General features: G+C 37.8%; 1 protein-coding gene and 1 pseudogene across 2 annotated transcripts in view; one reads left to right on the top strand and one right to left on the bottom strand.

The window, feature by feature from the left end:
- Positions 1-23,341, top strand: part of STK31 (serine/threonine kinase 31) — a 142,464-nt gene extending 119,123 nt beyond the window's left edge. For both annotated transcript variants that reach the window (XM_054559383.2, XM_009242947.4), the window contains exons 23-24: positions 4,589-4,657; positions 22,223-23,341. In XM_054559383.2, coding sequence (XP_054415358.1) covers positions 4,589-4,657; positions 22,223-22,453 — 300 coding nt within the window. In that variant the 3' untranslated portion in view covers positions 22,454-23,341. The remainder of the gene's footprint in view (positions 1-4,588; positions 4,658-22,222) is intronic.
- Positions 589-1,007, bottom strand: LOC103891152 (translationally-controlled tumor protein-like; annotated as a pseudogene).
- Positions 23,342-27,721: the final 4,380 nt, after the last annotated feature.

Genomic DNA, 27,721 nt, shown 5'->3' with positions numbered 1-27,721 from the left:
ATATATATAAATGATATATAAAATATATATAAATATATATAAAATATATAAAATATATATAAAAATATATGTAATATATAAATATATATAAATATATAATATATATAAATATATAAAATATATATAAATATATATTATATAAATATATTATATATAAATATATATAAATATATATAAAATATATATAAATATATATAAAAATATAAATATATATAAATATATATAAATATATATATAAAATATAAATATATATAAATATATATAAATATATATATAAAATATATAAATATATATAAATATATATATAATATATAAATATATATATAATATATATAATATATATAAAAATATATATAAAATATATATAAATATATACACATATATGTGTATATATATATACACACATGTCTACATGATGTCTTTTTTTTTTTTTAAACAACACCTGTACTCCAGATAAATATGGTCAAAATAAATGAAAAACTCAAGATGACGTTATTCCAATTTGTCTAAAGGCCGGGTGTTGTGTGGATGATAAGCAGCTGCCATTTATGATGACAAGTGATAGATCCAAAGTAATTGCCAGATTTGTTAATTTTTTTCCATTTCTAAATCATCGATAAAGAAAATCACATATAGGGTCACATCATCCTTACAGTAGTTTAGCAGAACAACCGTGCCATCTAGATTGATGTTTTCACCAGTAAAGGACTGGTAGTTTTTGAAATTAGCAAGTGTGTGCTTGATTTGTTTTGTAGCTTCTGCCATAAAAGGTTTTGCTCTTTCTGGTCTTCATTCTTCAAGTTTGCCTTTGATTGATTTAATGTAATCTTTCATATACATCTTGTAGGCTTCTTTTAGGAAGCCAGCTTGCTGCAAGTGATGGTTCATGACAAAATATCAGTACCAGTGATTACTGTGCTTTCAGTACCTTGACCCTTGAGTCTTTCAGTAGAGGCATTTACACCAATGAGCAAGTCATCAATATTACCCTATGTCTTACTGACCATCTTCCTCTCCCCCTCCAGGCACAGCCTGTTTGCAGTGTCTCAGATCTTGTAATTGTCACAGATAATCATGATGGTGGCTGGAGGTAGATGATAGCAGTGCTCGCTTATAGCTTAAGCCTGGAGCTTGAAGCAAATATGCAGTTGGAAAGGCACTCCAGGGAATAGGAAGCATCCAGAAAAGTATATTGTGTTTTTGAGTGTATTGCCTCTTACAGTTTTCCTAGTGGTTGGTTTGCGTATTACAATATACATATGTGGCTTATTACATTCTAGTGATGTCAGCATTTCACCATTTTGAGTGAAGTATAGAAACCTCACTTCCTTTGAGGTGCCTTTATTCTCCCCACTTTTAAATATCATTGTCTTGAGTATCAGATGGTGGTGTAATTTTGGTTTGAATCATCATATATGATTAGAAAACTCATGATGAGAAGGATAGTCTGTGGTATTAGTCATATTTCTGTTTTTTTCCATTGTTATTTCTTCCTTCTTGATGCTCCAAGACTCGTCTAAAAAATTACTTTCTTTTTGTTTGAAGTACTTCCTTTAGCCACTCTTTAAGATTGTGTCTAGTGACAAATTCCTTTCGTTTTCCTTTATTTGAGAACATCTTGATTTCACTTTCATTACTGATGGGTAGTTTTACTGGACATAGAATTTGTGGTGGTTGAGAGTTATTTTCTTTTAAAAGTTGAAAAATGTGCTACTCCCTTCGGTCTCCATAATTTCATATGATAAACGTTTATCATACAAGGTAGTATTTCTTATAGGTAATGTTTTGTTTTTCTCTGGTTGCTTTCAAGATTTTTTCTTTGTCTTTAGTTTTCCTAAACATCTTTTTTCATTCTTTTCTTTTTTTTTTTTTTAAGATTTTTTCTATTTGGGGTTTTCACATCTTCTTTAATCTTCTTCAAAATTTGGGAACTTTTCAACCATTATTTTCTTAAACTTTTTTTATTAAATTTCTCTAGATTTAGGGAGAACAAGTGCAGTTTTGTTACACAGATATATTGTTTAATGGTGAAGTCTGGGCTTTTAGTGTAATTTTGAACAGTGTACATTGTACTCATTAAGTAATTTTTCATACCCCACCCCTTTCCCACCCTCCCACCTTTTTGAATCTTCAGTGACTTTTATTCGACATTCTGTGTCCATATGCACATTTTATTTAGCTTCTGCTTATAAGTGAGAAAATGCAGTATTGGGCTTTCTGATTTTGAGTTGTTTCACTTAAGATAATGGCTTCCGATTCCGTCCATGTTGCTGCGAAAGACATGATTTTATTCTTTTTTATTGCTGAATATTCTATTGTATGCGTGTGTGTACATATGTATGTATGTGTATATGTGTACTCACACACATACATACACACACACACCACAGTTTCTTTACTCACTCATCTGTAGCCACTATTTTAAAATACTCCTTTAGCCCCATTATCTTTTTCCTTTTCTTCTGAGACTCTGAAAGTTGGATCTTTTGTTACTGTCTCACAGGTCCTTGAGGCTCTCTGTTTTTGTTTTTGTTTTTTGTCTGTTTTCTCTCTGATCAGGCTGAGCAAATTGTATTGATCTGTTCTGAAGTTCACTGATTTTGTCTTCTGTCATCTCTGTACTTTTCAGTTTATCCCATCCAGTTTTAAGATTTTGGTTATTGTACTTTGTAGTTCCGTAACTTTCATGCAATTCTTTTTAATAACTTTTTTCTTTGCTGAAATTTCTTTTTATTTACCTTAGAGAAATTATAATTGTTTGTTGAAGCATTTTATGACCATTGCTTGAAAGTTCTTGTCAGATAATTATGTGATTCATCGTGGTGTTGATTGCAGTTTCTCGTTGAAGTTGTGGTTTTCCTGGTACTTTGTATGACAAGTGATTTTTAATTTTATCCTGGACATTTTGGATACTATTTTAATAGATTCTGGGTCCTACTGAAAATTATATTTTAGCAGGCAGTCACCTTGTTTAGGTTTAAACAGAGGTCCTGGACTACTTTTTGAACTGTGCTTTTAACGACAATCTAATTTTCAGAAACTTTTCAGTTATATTTTGATCTACTTGAGTTGTTGCGTGCTGCTGGGCCTCCAGTGGTCCCTGCTTGATGGTGTTTGAGAGAATGAAAGGAACTTTTCAAGGCTGAACTGCCTGGTGCTTCTAAGTATGGGAATGGAGACCCTGGTCTATGGGATGAAGCTTCTTGAGCTGGGTGCTAGTTGTGGCAGGATCTCTCCTTTCCTATGACAGGTGCAGAATACTTCCAGAACCATCCCTTGTTATGGTGGGATCCCCCTACTTATGGGTGTCAGAGTGTATTTACTGGACCAGCTGCTTGTGGTGTGGTTTCCCTTTGTTGGTGTCTGTGGCCTCGTTGGTGTCTCAGGTGGTGCTGCTGCTGAGGATGGTGAATGCTTCCCCTGACTGCTTATTGACAGTGAGGTTTCCAGTTGAACCTTCTTGCTGTTTCTCCTGGCCTCACCTGGTGGTGTTGATGGCAATCCTATTAAATTCAAGAGAAGAATGAATCTACCTGGGCTACTTTCTGTTGCAGGCTTAGGAGTTGGGAAACATCAGATCTGGCTCACTTTTTTTTTTTTTTTTCAGTTGGGAGGGTTATAAGACAACCTGTTACTATGTTGTTCCTCTAGTCCTGGGGTCTTCAACTAGCTTTTCTTCCTTTTTTAAACCTTTCAGTGTTTTCCTTTGGTTATATTTTATGGTATTTTCAGGTTTTATAATTGTACTTAATGGAGAGGAACAGGAAGAGACCAAAAGCCCTTTTGCTCATTTTTTAATTGCAATGGGTGGAACTTATTTGGATCTGGATTTAAATAAACTAAAAAAGTAAACTAATTTGACATGAGATTACTCAAATTTTGAAAGCTAGGTATTTTGTGTAAAAGTATTTTTCTTATAATGATATGATTGTGTAAAAATAAAAGACTGTCTCTTAGAGATATGTACTAAGATATTTATAGGTGAAATTATGAAATACATAGGATTTGCCTCAAAGATAATATATATGCGTTTGTTCATAGGGTAAGAGTGGTCATTGGCTGATGGTTGTTAGGGCTAGGGGATAAATACATGGGACTCAGAATACCTTTGTGTATGTAAAAAATTCTCCATGTTTTAAAATTAAATTTAATTAATTTATTTTTTGCATCCCCCTTATTTCTGAAGTTTTTTTTTAAGTTTAGCTTATATTTCTTGAACAAAGGTTAGATATGGTGGAAAGCAACTTGCCTGATTTATTTTCTTTGTGCCTAATTTTTGAGTATTGGTGGGGCTAACATGATATAGGCTACCAAGTTTTAACACATTTTCTTATAAGGTGAGGAAATATTAAAGTGTTCATAGTGTGTACATCCCCTCTGATTGGTACTTTAGGAGCCCCAGGAACCATCTGGTTGTTTGTGAACAAGTAATTACAATGAAAGTGCTTTTACCCTGTAAAAGAGTTAATGTGCTTTCTTTAAGTAAGCTCTTTTCTAGTCACCAGGATCTGAAGTTCCAGAGTTGACTCTTCTATAGATCGGTGTATTAATACATTGGACATTTATTCATTCTTACTTTCTTTCACAGCTTTCTGTTCAAAATCAGGAGTTTGAGATAAATAAAGATGGAATCCCGAAAGTGGATCAGTTTCATCTGGTATGTGACCTTTTTGACATTTACTGGTTTGAAACACATGCAGTAATATAAACTTAGATATCTGACTGAAAGTTGTCCTCCAGTTTTTCTAAGAATCCAAATTAACATTTGCAGTAAATGAAGTATTGGAAAAAATTCAGGTGCCCTACTTAACACCACTTAATTAATACACCAGTGTTACTGTGCTGGGTTGTATGTTTGTCACACAGATTATATAAATAATCTAACAATTAGGGAAGAATATTGTTTACTATGTGTTTCAAGATCATATTATAGTAAAATAATGTTTTCTTATAACTTAGTTTTTTATAAGTACCTAACTATATCTTTGTTATTCACATATGTGTTCAGCCAACATATTTTGAGTAGCTATTTCTGTGACAGGAATTGAACCAGGTGCTAGGATTACAAGGATTGTGGCATTGAGAATGAAATTAATAATTTAGAAATGTGAACAAGTAAATAATTAACATCTATAAGTTGAGTAATTAGCAAGTACTTTGGGAGTACTCCATTTACCCTGATTTGATTATTACACATCATATGCTTGTATTAAAATATCTCATGTACTTCATAAGTGTGTCCATAAAGATTTAAAAATAATGAAGCCCCTAAAAAAAGTACTTTGGGGGAAGCTGATTTTTAGTTCTGCAAAGAAAGGGGGAATTCAGTATGACTAGATATAAAGAGGATAAATATGACAGTAAATGAGTCTATAAGAGTATAATGATCAGGCTCTGGAAGTTCTTAGCTATTTTGAGTTAAGATTACAATGAAAGAGTACATATAATTTTGTTAAACTCAGTAGTTCCTTATTTGACCACACAAATATTGTATAATACCTTCTAATGTCCCACGAAATCATTTTTAAAAAACATACCTTAGAAATGATATTAAGGAGCTTTGCCACACTTCTTGGGTAGTAGTAAAAAGCATTTCAGACAACTTTTGTGAGATTATAAAACTTTGTGTTACACTTCCTGATTATCTCTGTAGAAGGGGATAACAAAGAAGGTTGACTATGGTTTACAGTTTTGAAAAGGCTGTGATAAAAATTTCTTGCTATTAGATAGAAAAATACCAGAAATGCTACATTAGAGGTTACAACTTCACCAAAAGTGCACATCCAGAACCCTTGCTTTCAGGTTTGATAGAAAAATTACCTTGTACCAAGTTATCCTGAAATTTAATTTACACTTAAAACTTATATTAGAGTTTCGTGAGTCAGGAATCTGGACACAGCTTATTTGGGATTTCTGCTTCAGTGAATTTAAGGTTGCACTTAAGATGTTGGCTGGGCTACAGTCATCTTAAAGCTCGATTGGAGATGAATATGCCTCTAACCTCACATGTTTGTTCATAGGATTCTTTTTCTTTCAGTTTATTAGAATGAGGACCTCAGTTCTTCTCTAGTTGTTGGCCAGAGGTTGCCCTCAATCCTTTGCCCTGTTTCCATCATGGCTGCGTGTTTCATTGAAATGTATATGCAGAGAAGGCAGTAGACTCTGTTCACTAAGACAGAAGTCACAGTTTTTCTTTTATTTTCCCAGAGTGGCGTCTGCATTTCTTTTTTAATTTTTTTAATTATTATTATACTTTAAGTTTTAGGGTACACACAATGTGCAGGTTAGTTACATATGTATACATGTGCCATGCTGGTGTGCTGCACCCATTAACTCGCCATTTAGCATTAGGTATATCTCCTAATGCTATCCCTCCCCTCTTCCCCCACCCCACAACAGTCCCCAGAGTGTGATGTTCCCCTTCCTGTGTCCATGTGTTCTCATTGTTCAATTCCCATCTATGAGTGAGAACATGCGGTGTTTGGTTTTTTGTCCTTGTGATAGTTTACTGAGAATGATGATTTCCAATTTCATCCATGTCCCTACAAAGGACATGAACTCATCATTTTTCATGGCTGCATAGTATTCCATGGTGTATATGTGCCACATTTTCTTAATCCAGTCTATCATTGTTGGACATTTGGGTTGGTTCCAAGTCTTTGCTATTGTGAATAGTGCCGCAATAAACATACGTGTGCATGTGTCTTTATAGCAGCATGATTTATAGTCCTTTGGGTATATACCCAGTAATGGGATGGCTGGGTCAAATGGTATTTCTAGTTCTACATCCCTGAGGAATCGCCACACTGACTTCCACAATGGTTGAACTAGTTTACAGTCCCACCAACAGTGTAAAAGTGTTCCTATTTCTCTACATCCTCTCCAGCACCTGTTGTTTCCTGAGAAGTCACAGTTTTTCATAGCAAAATCATATAAGTGATATCCCATAGTTTTTGATAGTATTCTCTCTGAAGCAAGTCTCTAGGTCCAAGAGGAAAGAATTATGTAAAGTTATGAATAACAGAAGGTTGGGGTCCTGGGGCAATCTTAGAAGTCTGCTTACTCTAAAATGTAATGTGGCCGGGCGTGGTGGCTCACGCCTGTAATCCCAGCATTTTGGGAGGCTGAGGTGGGCAGATCAACTAAGGTCAGGAGTTCAGGACCAGCCTGCCCAAAATGGTGAAACCCTGTCTGTACTAAAAATAAAAAAAAAATTAGCTGGGTGTGCTGGCGGGTGCCTGTAGTCCCAGCTACTTGGGAATCTGAGGCAGGAGAATCACTTGAACCTGGGAGGCAGAGGTTGCAGTGAGCCAAGATTGTGCCATTGCACTCCAGCCTGGGCGACAGAACGAGACTTTGTCTTAAAAAAAAAAAAATAATAATAATCTGCCAGTAATCTGCAAGTAATCACGCCTTGCTAGGCATGCTGCTAGGTATATGTATAATGAAAGTAAATGTAAATACACAGTGCCCGTTTAATGTGGGTAGCTACTCATGGATTCAAGGATTGTGGCATTGAAAAAGAGATTAATAATTTAGAAATTTGAACGAGTAAGCAAGATTTATAAATTGAGTAATAAGCAAGTTCAAATTATAAAAATCTTGGCTTGTATAGTATTTGCTTCTGTGATCTGAGTCAGTTATTAGTGCTGGTAATGGAATTACCTTTACCTACATTTTGTGTTCACACATAGCTACAAAACAAGTCAAGGCTCCGTAGTCAGCACATTACAGATACCATACCACAAATGGAGAAGAATATAAATTTATGGAACCATGTAGTTGAGAGAGTTATTAGAGGATAATTAATACACCATTCTCATCCTTCAGAATCCCTCCAATAATATCCCCAACAGATGGCCTTCAGCCTCTGCTTAAGTACAGTAATGCCGATTTTGGTAGTTTGTGTCTAAAAGTTGGTCCATTCCATTTAAGTTATCTAGCTTGTTGGTATACAGTTGTACATATTTTCTTTATAATTATTTTTATTTCTCTAAGTTCAGTAGTGTCCCCTTTTTCATTTCAGATTCTAGCAGTTTCATTCTTCTCTTTTTTTCTCTTTGTTAGTCCAAATAAGTTTTGTCCATTTTGTTGATTTTTTAAAAAAATACCTAGCTTTTGGTTTTATTAATTTTTCTCTATCGTTTTTCTGTTGTCTATTTTCTTACTTTCTAATCTTTATTATTTCTGTCCTTCTGCTTTTAGGTTTAGTTTACAACATATATTATACAGTTATCACACCTTATAAAATTAACAAATTGTAATATTATATTTAAATTTCCCTAATTGTCTTAAATATATTTTTAAATGGTTGCTTTTTTGAAATTAGCATATCAACAAGATCTACCTGTATTGGGTTAATATATCTCTAAATCTCTGTTGAGCTATAAAGTTCTCCCACAACTCTTTTTCTCCATGCCATGTATTGTGTGAAAAAAGTGATTTCATTTTCAATACTTTGGAGTTGGCGGATTGAATCCTTATGGTATTATTTCATAGTTCTCTTTTCCCCAGTTGAAAAAAGTGGTAGATAGAGAGGTTAATTAAATTTACATTCAGTTTTTACAGGCAGTATATATTTTTAGTTTTTCTATCCCATTGGTTTGTTTATTCATATCCCAGTGCTGCACTCATTTAACTAAAATAGACTTTATAGTAACTTTTTAATACTTATAGGGCTAGTTCCTTCTTCACTGCTTTTTTGTTTTGTTTTAAAAAAAACAAAAAACAAAAAACAAAAAACAAAGTCTGAAGTCCCAGGTTGGAGTGCAGTGGCACGATCTCAGCTCACTGCAGCCTCTGCCTCCCAGGTTCAAGTGATTCTCGTGCCTCAGCCTCCTGAGTAGCTGGTACTACAGTCACATACCACCACGCCTGGCTAATTTTTGTATTTTTAGTAGAGATGGGGTTTCACCATTTTGGCCAGGCTGGTCTCAAACTCTTGACCTGAAGTGATCCACCTGCCTCAGCCTCCCAAAGTTCCGAGATTACAGGTGTGAGCCACTGCACCCAGCCCTCATTGCTATTTTTAAAATCAGCTTTCATGGCTATTCTTGGCTGTCATTCTTCTAAGACATCTTTATAATTAACTTGTTTGGTCTCAAGGAAGAAAATTATATTTTTACTGGAATAATGTAAACTTTTTAAGTCAACTTAGGGAAAATTGACTCATTTGTTATGAGAGTCATTTTTGTTGAAGACCATAGTAAGACTTTTGTTCCTGATTACTTTTGTGGTTTTCAGGAGTGTGTGTTATTTTTTCTCATTTGGATTTTGTAATATTTAATTGTTTGCACCTAGGGAAGATAACTATCTTTAAATGTTCTTAAAAACATATTCTGTAGAGTACAGACATTGGCATTCATTCATTTATCAAATATTTACTGAATGCTGTATTCAGATACTGTGCTACTTTGTGGAGATGAAGTGACAAACTAAAATTTCAAATCTTAAGGATCTTAGAGTGTAATGCAGACACTAGCAGTAAACAGATGATTTCTTTCTTTTTTTTTTTTTTTGAGACAGTCTTGCTTGGTTGCCGAGGCTGGAGTGCAGGGGCACGATCTCAGCCACTGCAACCTCTGCCTCCCAGGTTCAAGCGATTCTCCTGCCTCAGCCGCTTGAGTAGCTGGGATTACTGGCATGCGCCACCATGCCCAGCTAATTTTTGTATTTTTGGTAGAGACAGAGTTTTGCCATGTTGGCCAGGCTGGTCTTAAACTCCTGGCCTCAATGATCCACTTGCCTTGGCCTCTCAAAATGCCTTCCTGGCCAGCAGTAAACAGATTATTTTTATTCGGTGTGATACGTGCTTTGGTTGGAATAATCATAAGAGGCAAATAAAAGGTATACCAAGGTGTCTCTGCAGGTGGAAATAATGGAATAGCAACATTACAGGATCATTTACATGTTCTAATACAAATAATGTCCTTTGAAATGGAGGGATATAATAAATTCTAGCTCCCATAATGATGGTGATAATGATAGCAGCAGTAGAGGTGATCCTAGAGGGTGATCACTTAAAAACCAAAACCAGAAATAGTTGACTAGATGAAGAAATTTACCCTTCCAGACAGAGAAGCTTCAGTGTGACATTTTAATGGTGTCAAATTCTGACCAGTACCCTGTTAAAAGAGGGAGAAGGGAAGTAATAAAATTTATTTGTTCGCATTTCACTAATTTTTGAGAGATTTCAGCTATGATTTTTTTCCTTTTACATTTTTTCCCCATAATTCAATTCCATTGTTTCAGTATTGGAGGCACTCCGTTTCACCAAAAAGTACATTCGTCCCTCTGTATACACAAGGGATTGGTACAGATAAAATCTACGCATACCCAAGTCCTGCAGTTGTCCCAATGGAACCTATGCATATGAAAAATCAGTCCTTTGTGTCTGTGGGTGTTGAGTCCTGAGAATACTGTGTTTTTTATCTGTTTGGTTGCAGATGTGGAAACTGCAGATAGGGAGGGCTGACTGTACTTATTTATTTCATATTGATACATAATATTTGTACATATTTATGGGGTATATGTGATATTTTGTAACTTGTATGGAATGTGTTAATGACAAAGTCGGTATTTAGGGTATCCATTATCTTATTTATTATTTCTATGTTTTGGGAACATATCAAGTCCTCTCTTCTGGCTAGTTTGAAATATTTAATACATTGTTAACTGAAGTCACCCTACTCTGCTATCAATCACTAGTACTTATTTCTTCTGTCAACCTGGTTGTTTGTACCCATTAAACAACTCTCTTCACCCCCTTCCACCTCACCCACATTCTCTTAGTCTCTGGTATCTGTCATTCAACTCTACCTCTATGAGATCAACTTTTATAGCTCCGACATATGAGTGAGAACATTTGATATGTCTTTCTGTGCCTGGCTTATTTCACTTTACAGAATGACTGTTCCATCCTTGTTGCTGAAAATGACAGAATTTAATTCCTTTTTTATGGTTGAATAGTATTCCACATTTTCTTTATATTTCTTTAATAGTGTTCCACATTGTCTTTATCCATTTGTCCACTGATGGATGCTTAGGTTTGAGTCCTTACCTTTGTAATTGTGAATAGTGCTGCAGTAAACATGGGGGTGCAGGTTTCATATACTGATTTCCTTTTTATTTTGATAAATATCAAATATTTTGACACTTAGGTTGAGTCCTTACCTTTGTAATTGTGAATAGTGCTGCAATAAACATGGGGATGCAGGTTTCATATACTAATTTCCTTTTTATTTTGATAACTATCAAGTAGTGGGATTACTGGGTTGTATGATAGTTCCATTTTTAGTTTTTTGGAAAATATTTGTGCTATTTTCCATAGTGGCTATACTAACTTACATTTCCACTAACAATGTATAACAGTTTCCTGTTCTCCACATCTTTCTGGAGATTTTTCAAAATAGTATTTTGCTATTTTTTGTCATTTTTTAAAATAGTAGCATTCTAGCTGGTGTAAAATGATACCTCATTGTGGTTTTGATTTGCATTTCCCTGATGATTAGTGATGTTGAGCATTTTTCATATACTTATTGGTCATTTGTATGCCTTCTTTTGAGAAATGTCTATTTATGGCCTTTGCCCACTTTTTAATAGAATTGTTTTCCCTGTCGAGTTTCTTGTATATTCTGGATATTAGTCCTGTGTTGGATGAGTAGTTTGCAGATTTTTCCTTCAATTCAACAAATTGTCTCTTTACTCTGTTGATTATTTCCTTTGCTGTGCAGAAGCATTTTAGTTAAGTATAGTCCCATTTGTCTCTTTTTGTTTTTGTTGCCTGTGCTTTTGAGGTCTTAGCCATAAAAATCTTTGCCTAGGCTAATGTCATGAAGTGTTTCCCTTATGTTTTCTTCTAGTATTTTTATAGTCTTCAGTTTTACATTTAAGTCTTTAATCAATCTTAAATTGATTTTTATATATGGTGAGAGGTGAGGGTCTACTGTTACTCTTTTGCATATGGATATCCAATTTTCCCAGCACCATTTATTGAAGTGGGTGTCTTTTCCCCAGTGTATTTTCTTGGTGCCGTTGTGAGAAATTGGTTGGCTGTTTATTTCTGGGGTTTCAATTCTATTCTATAGGTGCATATATCTATTTCTATACTAATAAAATGCTGTGTTGGTTACTATAGCCTTGTAAGATATTTTGAAGTCAGTGTGATGCCTACACCTTTGTTCTTTTTGCTGATAATTATTTTGACTATTTGTGCTCTTTTTTAGTTCTACATGAAATTTAGGATTTTTTTCTATTTATGTGAAAAATTACATTGCTATTTTGATAGGGATTGCTTTGAATTTGTAGATTTCTTTGGGTAGTATGGGCATTTTAACAATACTAATCTTCTGATCCAGGAGCATGGAGTGTCTTTCCATTTGTTAGTGTCCTCTTCAGTTTCTTTCATCAGTGTTTTGTAGCTTTCTTTGTAGATATCTTCCACCCCCTGTTTAAATTTCTTCCTAGGTAATATATTTATTTTGTAGCTATTGTAAATGGGATTACTTTCTTGATGTCTTTCTTAGCTAGTTCATTATTGGTTTATAGAAATGCTACCGATTTTTACATATTGATTCTATATCCTGCAGATTTACTATATTAATCAGATCTAAAAGCTTTTTGGTGGAGTCTTTAGGTTTTCCTAGATAGAAGATCATGTGATCTGCAAAGAGGGGTAGTTTGACTTGTTCTTTTTCTTTTTTTAATTATTATTATACTTAAAGTTTTAGGGTACATGTGCACAACGTGCAGGTTTGTTACATATGTATATACATGTGCCATGTTGGTGTGCTGCACCCAGTAACTCGTCATTCACCATTAGGTATATCTCCAAATGCTATCCCTCCCCCTTACCCCCACCCCAGAAGAGGCCCCAGTGTGTGATGTTCCCCTTCCTGTGTCCATCTGTTCTCATTGTTCAATTACCACCTGTGAGTGAGAACATGCGGTTTTTGGTTTTTTGTCCTTGCAATAGTTTGCTGAGAATGATGGTTTCCAGCTTCATCCATGTCCCTACAAAGGACATGAACTCATCATTTTTTATGGCTGCATAGTATTCCATGGTGTATATGTGCCACATTTTCTTAATCCAGTCTATCATTGTTGGACATTTGGGTTGGTTCCAAGTCTTTGCTATTGTGAATAGTGCCGCAATAAACGTACGTGTGCGTGTGTCTTTATAGCAGCATGATTTTATAATCCTTTGGGTATATACCCAGTAATGGGATGGCTGGGTCAAATGGTATTTCTAGTTCTAGATCCCTGAGGAATCGCCACACTGACTTCCACAATGGTTGAACAAGTTTACAGTCCCACCAACAGTGTAAAAGTGTTCCTATTTCTCCACATCCTCTCCAGCACCTGTTGTTTCCTGACTTTTTAATGATTGCCATTCTAACTGGTGTGAGATGGTATCTCATTGTGGTTTTGATTTATTTCTCTGATGGCCAGTGATGATGAGCATTTTTTCATGTGTTTTTTGGCTGCATAAATGTCTTCTTTTGAGAAGTGTCTGTTCATATCCTTTGCCCACTTTTTGATGGGGTTGTTTTTTTCTTGTAAATTTGTTGGAGTTCATTGTAGATTCTGGATATTAGCCCTTTGTCAGATGAGTAGGTTGCAAAAATTTTCTCCCATTCTGTAGGTTGCCTGTTCACTCTGATGGTGGTTTCTTTTGCTTTGCAGAAGTTCTTTAGTTTAATTAGATCCCATTTGTCAATTTTGGCTTTTGTTGCCATTGCTTTTGGTGTTTTAGACATGAAGTCCTTGCCCATGCCTATATCCTGAATGGTAATGCCTAGGTTTTCTTCTAGGGTTTTTATGGTTTTAGGTCTAATATGTAAGTCTTTAATCCATCTTGAATTAATTTTTGTATAAGGTGTAAGGAAGGGATCCAGTTTCAGCTTTCTACATATGGCTAGCCAGTTTTCCCAGCACCATTTATTAAATAGGGAATCCTTCCCCATTGCTTGTTTTTCTCAGGTTTGTCAAAGATCAGATAGTTGTAGATATGCGGCGTTATTTCTCAGGGCTCTGTTCTGTTCCATTGATCTATATCTCTGTTTTGGTACCAGTACTATGTTGTTTTGGTTACTGTAGCCTTGTAGTATAGTTTGAAGTCAGGTAGCGTGATGCCTCCAGCTTTGTTCTTTTGGCTTAGGATTGACTTGGTGATGCGGGCTCTTTTTTGGTTCCATATGAACTTTAAAGTAGTTTTTTCCAATTCTGTGAAGAAAGTCATTGGTAGCTTGATGGGGATGGCATTGAATCTATAAATTACCTTGGGCCGTATGGCCATTTTCACGATATTGATTCTTCCTACCCATTTGTTTGTATCCTCTTTTATTTCATTGAGCAGTGGTTTGTAGTTCTCCTTGAAGAGGTCCTTCACATCCCTTGTAAGTTGGATTCCTAGGTATTTTATTCTCTTTGAAGCAATTGTGAATGGGAGTTCACTCATGATTTGGCTCTCTGTTTGTCTGTTATTGGTGTATAAGAATTCTTGTGCTTTTTGTACATTGATTTTGTATCCTGAGACTTTGCTGAAGTTGCTTATCAGCTTAAGGAGATTTTGGGCTGAGACGATGGGGTTTTCTAGATATACAATCATGTCATCTGCAAACAGGGACCATTTGACTTCCTCTTTTCCTAATTGAATACCCTTTATTTCCTTCTCCTGCCTGATTGCCCTGGCCAGAACTTCCAACACTATGTTGAATAGGAGTGGTGAGAGAGGGCATCCCTGTCTTGTGCCAGTTTTCAAAGGGAATGCTTCCAGTTTTTGTCCATTCAGTATGATATTGGCTGTGGGTTTGTCATAGATAGCTCTTATTATTTTGAGATACATCCCATCAATACCTAATTTATTGAGAGTTTTTAGCATGAAGCATTGTTGAATTTTGTCAAAAGTCTTTTCTACATCTATTGAGATAATCATGTGGTTTTTGTCTTTGGTTCTGTTTATATGCTGGATTACATTTATTGATTTGCGTATGTTGAACCAGCCTTGCATCCCAGGGATGAAGCCCACTTGATCATAGTGAGTAAGCTTTTTGATGTGTTGCTGGATTCAGTTTGCCAGTATTTTATTGAGGATTTTTGCATCAATGTTCATCAAGGATATTGGTCTAAAATTCTCTTTTTTGGTTGTGTCTGTGCCAGGCTTTGGTATCATGATGTTGACGTCATAAAATGAGTTATGGAGGATTCCCTCTTTTTCTGTTGATTGAAATAGTTTCAGAAGGAATGGTACCAGTTCCTCCTTGTACTTCTGGTAGAATTCGGCTGTGAATCTGTCTGGTCCTGGACTTTTTTTGGTTGGTAAGCTATTAATTATTTCCTCAATTTCAGAGCCTGTTATTGATCTATTCAGAGATTCAACTTCTTCCTGGCTTAGTCTTGGGAGAGTGTATGTGTCAAGGAATTAATCCATTTCTTCTAGATTTTCTAGTTTATTTGCGTAGAGGTGTTTATAGTATTCTCTGATGGTAGTTTGTATTTCTGTGGGATCATTGGTGATATCCCCTTTGTCATTTTTAATTGTGTCTATTTGATCTTCTCTCTTTTCTTCTTTATTAGTCTTGCTAGTGGTCTATCAATTTTGTTGATCTTTTCAAAAAACCAGCTCCTGGATTCATTGATTTTTTTTTTGAAGCGTTTTGTCTCTTAATTCCTTCAGTTCTGCTCTAATTTTAGTTATTTCTTGCCCTCTGCTAGCTTTTGAATGTGTTTGCTCTTGCTTCTGTAGTTCTTTTAATTGTGATGTTAGGGTGTCAATTTTAGATCTTTCCTGCTTTCTCTTGTGGGCATTTAGTGCTATAAATTTCCCTCTATACACTGCTTTGAATATGTCCCAGATTCTGGTGTGTTGTGTCTTTGTTCTCGTTGGTTTCAAAGAACACCTTTATTTCTGCCTTCATTTCGTTATGTACCCAGTAGTCATTCAAGAGCAGGTTGTTCAGTCTCCATGTAGTTGAGCGGTTTTGAGTGAGTTTCTTAATCCTGAGTTCTAGTTCATTGCACTGTGGTCTGAGAGACAGTTTGTTATAATTTCTGTTCTTTACATTTGCTGAGGAGTGCTTTACTTCCAAGTATGTGGTCAGTTGTGGAATAGGTGTGGTGTGGTGTGGTGTTGAAAAGAATGTATATTCTGTTGATTTGGGGTGGAGAGTTCTGTAGATGTCTATTAGGTTCGCTTGGTGCAGAGCTGAGTTCAATTCCTGGGTATCCTTGTTAACTTTCTGTCTTGTTGATCTGTCTAATGTTGATAGTCGTGTGTTAAAGTCTCCCATTATTATTGTGTGGGAGTCTAAGTCTCTTTGTAGGTCACTCAGGACTTGCTTTATGAATCTGGGTGCTCCTGTATTGGGTGCATATGTATTTAGGATAGTTAGTTCTTCTTGTTGAATTGATCCCTTTACCATTATGTAATGGCCTTCTTTGTCTCTTTTGGTCTTTGTGGGTTTAAAGTCTGCTTTATCTGAGACTAGGATTGCAACCCCTGCCTTTTTTTGTTTTCCATTTGCTTGGTAGATCTTCCTCCATCCTTTTATTTTGAGCCTATGTGTGTCTCTGCACGTGAGATGGGTTTCCTGAATACAGCACACTGATGGGTCTTGAGTCTTTATCCAATTTGCCAGTCTGTGCCTTTTAATTGGAGCATTTAGCCCATTTACATTTAAGATTAATATTGTTATGTGTGAATTTGATCCTGTCATTATGATGTTAGCTGGTTATTTTGCTTGTTAGTTGATGCAGTTTCTTCCTAGCCTTGATGGTCTTTACAATTTGGCATGTTTTTGCAGTGGCTGGTACCGGTTGTTCCTTTCCATGTTTAGTGCTTCCTTCAGGAGCTCTTTTAGGGCAGGCCTGGTGGTGACAAAATCTCTCAGCATTTGCTTGTCTGTAAAGTATTTTATTTCATCTTCATTTATGAAGCTTAGTTTGGCTGGATATGAAATTTTGGGTTGAAAATTCTTTTCTTTAAGAATGTTGAATATTGGCCCCCACTCTCTTCTGGCTTGTAGAGTTTCTGCCGAGAGATTAGCTGTTAGTCTGATGGGCTTCCGTTTGTGGGTAACCCGACCTTTCTAAACTCTGGCTGCCCTTAACATTTTTTCCTTCATTTCAACTTTGGTGAATCTGACAATTATGTGTCTTGGAGTTGCTCTTCTCGAGGAGTATCTTTGTGGCGTTCTCTTTATTTCCTGAATTTGAATGTTGGCCTGCCTTGCTAGATTGGGGAAGTTCTCCTGGATAATATCCTGCAGAGTGTTTTCCAACTTGTTTCCATTCTCCCCGTCACTTTGAGGTACACCAATGAGACGTAGATTTGTCTTTTCACATAGTCCCATATTTCTTGGAGGCTTTGTTCGTTTCTTTTTATTCTTTTTTCTCTAAACTTGTGTTCATGCTTCATTTCATTTATTTTGTCTTCCATCACTGATACCCTTTCTTCCAGTTGATCACATCGGTTACTGAGGCTTGTGCATTCGTCACCTATTTCTCGTGCTGTGGTTTTCAGCTCCATCAGATCCTTTAAGGACTTCTCTGCATTGGTTATTCTAGTTTTCCATTTGTCTTATTTTTTTCAAAGTTTTTAACTTCTTTGCCATTGGTTCGAACTTCCTCCTTTAGCTTGGAGTAGTTTGATCTTCTGAAGCCTTCCTCTCTCACCTTGTCAAAGTCATTCTCCATCCAGCTTTGTTCCGTTGCTGGTGAGTAGCTGCGTTCCTTTGGAGGAGGATAGGCACTCTGATTTTTAGAGTTTCCGGTTTTTTTGCTCTGTTTTTTCCCCATCTTTGTGGTTTTATCTACCTTTGGTCTTTGATGATGGTGATGTACAGATGGGTTTTTGGTGTGGATGTCCTTTCTGTTTGTTAGTTTTCCTTCTAACAGTCAGGACCCTCAGCTGCAGGTCTGTTGTAGTTTACTGAAGGTCCACTCCAGACCCTGTTTGCCTGGGTATCAGCAGTGGTGGCTGCAGAACAGCGGATATTGGTGAACTGCAAATGCTGCTACCTGATTGTTCCTCTGAAGTTTTGTCTCAGAGGAGTACCCGTCCGTGTGAGGTTTCAGTCCGCCCCTACTGGGGGGTGCCTCCCAGTTAGGCTACTTGGGAGTCAGGGACCCACTTGAGGAGGCAGTCTGCCCGTTCTCTGATCTCAAGCTGCATGCTGGGAAAGCCACTACTCTCTTCAAAGCTGTCAGACAGGGACATTTAAGTCTGCAGAGGTTACTGCTGTCTTTTGTTTGTCTGTGCCCTGCCTCCAGAGGTGGAGCCTACAGAGGCAGGCAGGCCTCCTTGAGTTGTGGTGGGCTCCATCCAGCTCGAGCTTCCCGGCTGCTTTGTTTACCTACTCAAGCCTGAGCAATGGCGGGCACCCCTCCCCCAGCCTTGCTGCCGCCTTTCAGTTTGATCTCAGATTGCTGTGCTAGCAGTGAGCGAGGCTCCGTGGGCGTAGGACCCTCCGAGCCAGGTGCGGGATATAATCTCCTGGTGTGCCGTTTGTTAAGCCCATTGGAAAAGCGCAGTATTAGGGTGGGAGTGACCTGATTTTCCAGGTGCCATCTGTCACCCCTTTCTTTGACTAGGAAAGGGAATTCCCTGACCCCTTGCGCTTCCCGGGTGAGGTGATGCCTCGCCCTGCTTCGGCTCACGCATGGTGTGCTGCACCCACTGTCCTGCACCCACTGTCCGGCACTCCCCAGTGAGATGAACCCGTTACCTCAGTTGGAAATGCAGAAATCACCCATCTTCTGCATCACTCACACTGGGAGCTGTAGACTGGAGCTGTTCCTATTCGACCATCTTGGCTCCACCCCCCGACTTGTTCCTTTTCAATTTGGATTCCTTTTATTTTTCTTGCCTAATTGTTCTGACTAGGACTTCCAGGACTGTGTTGAAGAGGAGTGGTGAAAGTGGAGATCCTTGTCTTGTTCCAGTTCTTTAGAGGAATGTTTTTCTTTTTCTTTCTTTCTTTTTTTTTTGTTTTTTTGAGATGGAGTTTCGTTCTTGTTGCCTGGCTGGAGTGCAGTGGCGTGGTCTCAGCTCGCTGCATCCTCCGCTGCCTGGGTTCAAGCAGTTCTCTTGCCTCAGCCTTGCCAAGTAGCTGGGATTACAGGCACCTGCCATGATGCCCAGCTAATTTTTTTTTTTTTTGTATTTTTTAGTAGAGACGAGGTTTCACCGTGTTGGTCAGGCTGATCTCGAACTCCTGACCTCAGGTGATCTGCCCACCTGGGCCTCCCAAAGTGCTGGGATTACAGGCATGAGCCAGTGTGCCTCACTAGAGGATTGTTTTTCTTTTCCCCATTTAGTAATGATGTTAGCTGTGGCTTTGTTTTAGATAGGCAGGCTTTATTTTGTTCAGGTATGTTCCTTATATACCTACTTTGTTGAGAGCTTTTATCATAAAGGGGTGTTTTAATCTATGAAATACTTTTTCTGTGTCTATTGTGATGGTTTGCTATATGGTTTTTGCTCTTTGTTCAGTTGATGTGATGGATCATGTCATTGATTTGGGTATATTGAACCATCCTGGCATCCCTGGGATAAATCCTAATTAATCATGGTGTATTATGTTTTTGATGTGCTGTTGGATTCGGATTGCTAGTATTTGGTTGAAAAATTTTGCATCTGTGTTCATCAGGGATACTGGTCTATAGTTTTTTGTTGTTGTTGTGTCCTTGTCTGGTTTTGGTATCAAGATAATGGTGGGCTTGTCCTTGTAGAACAAGCTGGGGAGAATTCTCTCCTCTTGAACCTTTGCAGTAGTTTGAGGATAATTGATGTTAGTTCTTTGAAAGTTCAGTAGAATTCAGCAGTGAAGCTCTCTGGTCCTGGACTTTTCTATGTTGGGAGACTTTCTCTTACTGACCGAATCTGGTTACTTGTTACTGGTCTGTTCATGTTTTCTATTTCTTACTGATTCAAACCTGGTAGGTTGTATGTGTCCAGGAATTTATATATTTCCTCTAGGTTTTCCAGTTGTTCATGTATAGTTATTCATAATAGTCTTTGTGTTTTGTATTTTTTTTTTTGTTTTTGTTTTGAGACAGAGTCTTCCTCTGTTGCCCAGGCTGGAGTGCGGTGGCGCAATCTCGGCTCACTGCAAGCTCCGCCTCCCAGGTTCACGCTGTTCTCCTGCCCCAGCCTTCCACGTAGCTGGGACTACAGGCGCCCACCACAACGCCTGGCTAATTTTATGTTTTGTATTTTTGTGATACCAGGCATAGTGTCTTCTTTTTCATTTCTGGTTGTGCTTATTGCAGCTTTTTAAAATTTTTAGTACAGCTAGCAGTTTATTGATTTTGTTTATCTTTTCAAAAAATTTTTTTTGTTGATCCTTTGTATTTTTTTTAGTGTATTTCACTTAGTTCTGCTCTCGTCTTTATTCTTTCTTTCTACTAATATGTATCAGGTCATTTATTTGTAATCTTACTCCTTTTTTGATACAAGAATTTATTGCTATAAACTTCTCTTTTCTCACTGCTTTTGCTATATCTCATCGGTTTTGTTATGTTGCTTTGATTTTCAGTTGTTCTAAGACATTTTCTTATTCCCTCTTTAATTTCTTCCTTGAACCAGTGATTGTTCGAAGACATTTTCTAATTCCCTCTTTAATTTCTTCCTTGACCCAGTGGTCATTCAGCAGCATGTTGTTTAATTTCCATGTTTTGTGTGTGTGTGTGTGTGTGTGTGTGTGTTGTTTCTTTTTGAGATGGGGGTCTCACTCTGTTGTCCAGGCTGGAGTGCAGTGGCGTGATATCATCTCACTGCAACTTCTCCCTCGTGGGTACAAGCAATTCTCCTGCCTCAGCTTCTTGAGTAGCTGAGATTATAGGTGTCTGCCACCACGCTCATCTAATGTTTGTATTTTTAGTAGAGACGAGATTTCACCATGTTGGCCAGGCTGGTCTCAAACTCCTGACCTTAAGTGATCCACCTGCCTCCACCTCCCAAAGTGCTGGGATTATAGGCATGAGCCACCGTGCCTGGCTAATTTCCATGCGTTTGTATAGTTTTCAGTTTCTCTTGTTGATTTTTAGTTTTCCATTGTGGTCTGTGATGATACTGGATATGATTTTAATTTTAAAACATTTTTTGAGCTTTGTTTTGTGGCTTAAGATATGGTCTATTCCTACAGAATGTTACATATGCTCATGAGAAGTATGTGTATTCTGTTGCTGTTGGGTAAAGTGTTCTGTAAATATCTGTTAGGTTAATTTGGTTTTTAAGTGCAGTGTAAAATCAGTTTTTTTAAAATTAATTTTCTCTCTAGATTATCTGTCTAGTGGTGAGAGTTGGGTGGAGTGTGTTTCTCCCTTTAGATCTAATAATATTTGATTTATATATCTGGGTGCTCTGTTGTTGGATTCATATATATGTTTAGAATTGTTATATTCTCTTGCTGAATTGATCACTTTATTATTATATAATGACCTTCTTTGTCACTTTTTGCTCTTTTTGACTTAAAGTCTGTCTTACCTGATACAAGTATAGTTACATCTGCTTGCTTTTGGTTTCCTTTTGTATGGAACATCTTTTCCCATCTTTTTGCAGCATATAATTTGGTCATTTAAAAAAAAGAAAAACTCCTTTCAACCAGTCTCTATCTTTTAAGTGGAAAGTTTAACTGGTTTACATTCAAGGCTGTCATTGATACATGCATGAGGGTTAATTTCTGTCATTGTATTAATTGATTCTGGTTGTTTTGTTTATCTTTTGTTTCTTATTTTCTCTCTTGTTCATTGTGGTTTGGTGGTTTTCTGTCATGGTAACACTTTTGAATTCTTTTTCTTCTTTATTTGTGTGTTTGTTTTACCAGTGGAGTTTATATGTGTTTTGTAATGGTAGATATTGTTCTTTCACTTCCAAGTATACAACTCTCTTAGTAGAGACGGGGTTTCACCATGTTGGCCAGGCTAGTTTTGGACTCCTGACCTCAGGTGACCTCAGGTGATTCCCCCAACCACGGCCTCCCAAAGTGCTGGGATTACAGGCATAAGCCACTGTGCCCAGCCAGATGATCTATTTGAAGTGTGATTATCGGCTCATTATTTTGGTGTTTTTTTTTTGTTGAGGGGAGTACCAGATACCTCGTCAGTCATCTTGAAACCCCTCCTTCCTGACTGTATTTATTGAAAAAATAAGTCCACTTCCTTCTTTATTACAATTTGTCCTTTTGTGCCTTTATTTTGTAACACCTGTTTTTCCTTGCAGGATGATAAAGTCAAATCCCTCCTCTGTAGCTTGATATATTATAGACGTTCAATGACTGCTGAACAAGTTTTAAATGCTGAATGTTTCTTGATGCCAAAGGAGAAATCAGTTCCAAACCTAGAAAAAGATACTGAATACACCCTATATAAAAAGGAAGAAGAAATAAAGATGGAGAACTTGGATAAATGTATGGAGAAGACAAGAAATGGTGAAGCCAACTTTGATTGTTAAATTATTATTGTTGTTGTTGCACATGTTCTTTTTAAAAACTTTGTTTAGTTTGGTTAATACACAGAAATATCTAGAAATGTTCTGTGACTAGTTAGGTTGTATCTTTAGTATTCAGGTTGTGAAAAATAAAGATGTTTGGCCATGCACAAAATAGTTTGTATGCTTTGAACTTTAGTTTACTTGGAGTTTGATATGGTTTGGCTGTGTCCCCACCCAAATTTCATTTTGAATTGTAATTCCCATAATCCCCACGTGTTGTGAGAGGGACGTGGTGGGAGGTAATTGAATCATAGGGGCAGGTTTTTCCCATACTGTTCTCATGGTAGTGAGCAAGTCTCATGAGATCTGATGGTTTTATAAAGGGGAGTTGCCCTACACAAGCTTTTTGCCGGTTACCAGTAAGACATGCTGTTACTCTTCCTTCACCTTCCACCACAATTGTGAGGCCTCCCCAGCCATGTGAGCAACTATGAGTCCATTAAACCTCTTCCCTTCATAAATTATCCAGTCTCACGTTTGTCTATTAGCAGCATGAAAACAGACTAATAAAGTAAATTGGTACTATGAATGGGGTGCTGCTGTAAAGATACCCAAAAATGTGGAAGTGACTTTGGAACTGGGTAACAGGCAGAGGTTGGAACAGTTTGGAGGGCTCAGAAGAGGACAGGAAGATGTGGGAAAGTTTGGAACGTCCTAGAGACTTGTTGAATGGCTTTGACCAAAATGCTGATAGTGATATGGCCAATGAAGTCCAGGTTGAGGTGGTCTCAGATGGAGATGAGGAACTTGTTGGAAACTGGAATAAAGGTGACTCTTGCAATGTGTTAGCAAAGAGACTGGTAGCATTTTTGCCCTAGAGATTTGTGCAACTTTGAACTTGAGAGAGATGATTTAGGGCATCTGGTGGAAGAAATTTCTAAGTAGCAAAGCATTCAAGATGTGACCTGGGTGTTGTTAAAAGCATTCAGTCTTATGTATTCACAAAGATATGGTTTGGAATTGGAACTTATGTTTAAAAGCAGAGCATAAAAGTTCAGAAAATTTGCAGGCTGATGACGCGATAGAAAAGAAGAACCTATTTTCTGAGGAGAAATTGAAGGCACCTGTAGAAATTTGCATAAGTAATGAGGGGCCAAATGTTAATCACTAAGAGAATGGGGAAAATGTCTCCAGAGCATATCAGAGACCTTTGTGGCAGGCTCTCCTATCATTTATCCCAGAGGCCTAGGAGGAAAAAATGATTTCTTGGGCTGGGCCCAGGGTCCCCCTGCTGTGTGCAGCCTAGAGACTTGGTGCCCTGCATCCTAGCTGCTCCAGCTGTGGCTAAAAGGGTCCAAGGTACAGCTCAGCCCATGGCTTCAGAGGGTTCAAGCTCCAACCCTTTGGCAACTTCCAACTTCCAGGTGGCATTGAGCCTGCAGGTGCACAGAAGTAAGAATGGAGGTTTGGGAACCTCCACCTACATTTCAGGGGATCTTTGGAACCACCTGGATGTCCAGGCAGAAGTTTTCTGCAGAGGTGGGACCTTCATGGAGAACCCCTGCTAGGGCAGTGTGGAAGGGAAATGTGGAGTGAAAGCCCCCACACAGAGTCCGTACTGGGGCATTGCCTAGTGGAGCTGTGAGGAGAAGGCCACGGCCCTCCAGGCCCCAGACTGGTAGATCCACTGACAGCTTGCACTTTGCACCTCGAAAAGCTGCAGACAACACCAGCTTATGAAAGCAGCTGGGGTGGGGGGTGGTTGCTGTACCCTGCAAAGCCACAGCGGCAGAGCTGCCCAAGGCCATGGGAACCCAACTCTTGCATCAGTGTGACCTGGATATGAGTCAAAGGAGGTCATTTTGGAGCTTTAAGATTTGGCTGCCTTGCTGGCTTTTGAACTTGCATGGGGCACTGGATTTCAAACTTGTATGTAGTCCCTTTGTTTTGGCCAATTTCTCCCATTTGGAACAGGTGTATTTAACCAATGCCTGTACCCCCATTGTATCTAGGAAGTAACTAACTTGCTTTTGATTTTACAGGCTCATAGGCAGAAGGGACTTGCCTTGTCTCAGATGAGACTTTGGACTCTTGAGTTAATGCTGAAATGAGTTAAGATTTTGGGGGACTGTTGAGAAGGCATGATTGGTTTTGAAATGTGAGGACTTGAGATTTGGGAAGGGCCAGGGATGGAATTATATGGTTTGGCTGTGTCCCCACTCAAATCTTACCTTGAATTGTTGTAATCCCCATGTGTCAAGGGTGGGCCCAGATGCAGATAATTGAATCATGGGGCCAGTTTCCCCCATACCATTCTTGTGATAGTGAATAAGTCTCATGAGATCTGATGGTTTTATAAATGGGAGTTCCCTGCACAAGACCTCTTGCCTGCCACCATGTAAGATGTTCCTTTGCTCTTCCTTTGTCTTCTGCCATGATTGTGAGGCCTCCCCAGCCATGTGGAACTGTGAGTCCATTTAACCTCTTTCCTTTATAAATTACCCAGTCTTGGGTATGTCTTTTTCAGAAGCATGAGAACAGACTAATATAAAGTTATTAAAGAAGGATATTCTGATTCTAATTATCTTTCAAAATTGAGTAATTAGAATGTGATAATTGTGATAGGAAAAGATATTACATGGCTTGACAAGTCCTATGCAGATTTTCAGTGTACTGGCTAGCTGGATATGAAGGCTCATGCTTTTATTCAACAAATAATAGTTGTAATCTGTTTTGTATCCAGTTCTGGAAATATAAAAATACATAAAACTGGTCCTTACACTTATGAAGACTACCATCTATTGAGACATCCAGAGATACAAACAGATTATAATACAACATGGAATATCCAGTGACAGCTCTGGGCTTGATGAGATTATACAGGAGTACTCTTCCTATGGAGGAGGGTTGTCAAGGAAATCTTTCTGGAGAAGGTAGTATCTTGGTTAAATCTTAGAGGATGAGTTGAAATGGTAAAGAGAGTAGCAGGAGTATCTTTTTCTTTTTTCTTTTTTCGAGACAGGGGCTTGCTCTGTCACTCAGGGTTGAGTGCAGTGGTGAACTCATGGCTCATTGTAACCCTGAACTCCTGGGCTCAAGCAGTCCTTTCACCTAAGCCTCCCAAGTAGAAGGATTACAGGTACAAGAGTATCTTAATAGCAGAGAAAGCATCATGAAAGCACTGAAGGGAGAAACAGTTTGTTGTCTTAAGTAGTATGAAGTAAAAGGTAGGGAATAGGTAGATGAGGGCTTCATATAAAATAATAAAATGCTTATATCTAATTATTTTATAGGAAATGTGGAGTTATTGAAGAATTATAAGCAGATTTAGCTCTCTCGAAATCCATCTTCTACCTATCATCAAGATAGTAGGTAGGGAGACTAGTTAGATGGCAATTATGATAAAGTAGGGGAGAGATGATTAAAGCAAGATCTAGAGAAGTAGAATTAGAGATGAAACCTACAGGACAAACTTATAAAATAATTGGGAGGCAAAATCAGTAGGACTTGGTAATTGGAGTATATGTAGACTTAAGTAGTATGGCAGAGTTTTTTTGTTGCCTATTCAACATCCAGTCTTCCTTAGTTATAGATCCCTAGTATTATTTGGACTGTTGATATACTCAGCAAGAGTATATTTGCCATTTTCTCTGTAATGAGGTCTTTTGACTAAGTTCTTGCAAATAAGGCTCCTAAAAAGGAGCTGACGAGGCTGGGAGATGTTCCCTTTGCCTTTACTCCTTTCCTACTACCCTGAAGCTAACATGACGGCTAGAATTGGAGGAGCTCCCTTAGATCATGAGGTGATTTTGAGGATGCAAGCCATGAGCTAGGTTGGTGGAACAGCAGGTTAGAAGGAGCTGGTCATCATTCTTGAGCCTCTGTACTAGCCTTGAGATTTTATGTTGAGAGAGTAAACAAAATGTAGTTCCTGTATCAGCAGCTTCAGCATCACCTGCGAAGTTGTTAGAAATGCGAATTTTTGGCTCCACTGCAGACCTACTAAGTTAGAATCTCAGGGTGAGGGGTGGAGCCAACAATCTGTGTTTTAATAAGCCCTTTAAGTCATTCTGATGAATACTGAAGGGAAATATTGCCACATATTCAAGTCTTTGCAGCCTTTCAGCTTTTCTGTTTTATAGCAGAATTTAATTTCAGTTGACTCAGTAGTGAAAGCACAGCAGTAGATTTAAAGCAAACTTGTATAATTAACGGGAACAAGGATAAACTCCTTTTTTTTTTAACATTCACTATTTTAAATAAAGTATTAGAGCTATATTTTCTAAGTGTTTTCTGAAGACTAGCTTTTGGGGATTCTCAGCACAAAAATGAATTCTGTGATTTGTTGTTTATGAAATGAACGCTAAGTTGGAGATTTGAAACCACCTTTGCAGAAGTTATACTAGTCAGAAAGCATGACAGTCAAAGAGATCTGACCTAAGCAATTCTATCTTGCCTTTAACCTCCAAACTGCCCTTGTTCATTCCTGGGCATAGGCCAAACTAACTTTGGGAGGAATTTAGTTTATAGTTTCTCTCTGAAACAAAGATGATAACCCCCTTCTCCAAAACAAACCCCTCCCTTGCTTGGGGTACAGACTGACTTTGTAAAACTAACAAATTAGCCACAAGATGGGAAATTATGGCTCAGGAGTCATGCAGCCAGAGGCCACAAGGTTCCTAACCTCCCTAATTGCTCCTATGGATAACATTACTACTGTAAAACCTAAGATTGGTATTTGAGATATTTTTTCAGATCCTGCATTCTGATGGATTTGCTGGTGCCACCAGACCGGTAAGCTGGCTCATCTGGTCTTGTTGTCCCCCATCCAGGAACTGACTCATTGCAAGAGGACAGCTTAGACTGCCTATGATTTTATCCCCTACCAGCCAATCAGCATTTCTCATTCCATAGCCCCCTGCTCAGCAAACTATTTTTAAATAACCCTAGCCTCTAAAATTTCAGGGAGGCTGATTAGAGTAATAATAAAACTTTTGACTCCCATTTAGCTCCTTCTATGTGTATTAAACTCTTTCTCTGTTGCAGTTCTCCTGTCTTGATAAGTCAGCTCTATCTAGGCAATGGGCAAGAAGAACCTGTTGGGCCGTTACAGATTGATCATGCATGTTAGACAGTAAAGTTTCTAAAAAGTCCTATAGGAAAGAAACCTGATTAGTTTTATTTAGCCCAGTGTTTGCCAAATATACAGTGATAACTCCCCTTTCCCCCACATAATACCTAGCAACTTCTCTCTTATAAAACTAGTGTGAGGATCAGATTTTGTGGGAT

The sequence above is a fragment of the Pongo abelii genome, chromosome 6 (assembly GCF_028885655.2).
Source record: "Pongo abelii isolate AG06213 chromosome 6, NHGRI_mPonAbe1-v2.0_pri, whole genome shotgun sequence".
Classification (NCBI taxonomy): Eukaryota; Metazoa; Chordata; class Mammalia; order Primates; family Hominidae; genus Pongo; species Pongo abelii.
Note: the sequence above shows the minus strand (reverse complement) of the source record. Positions and strands in the feature narration are given on the sequence as shown.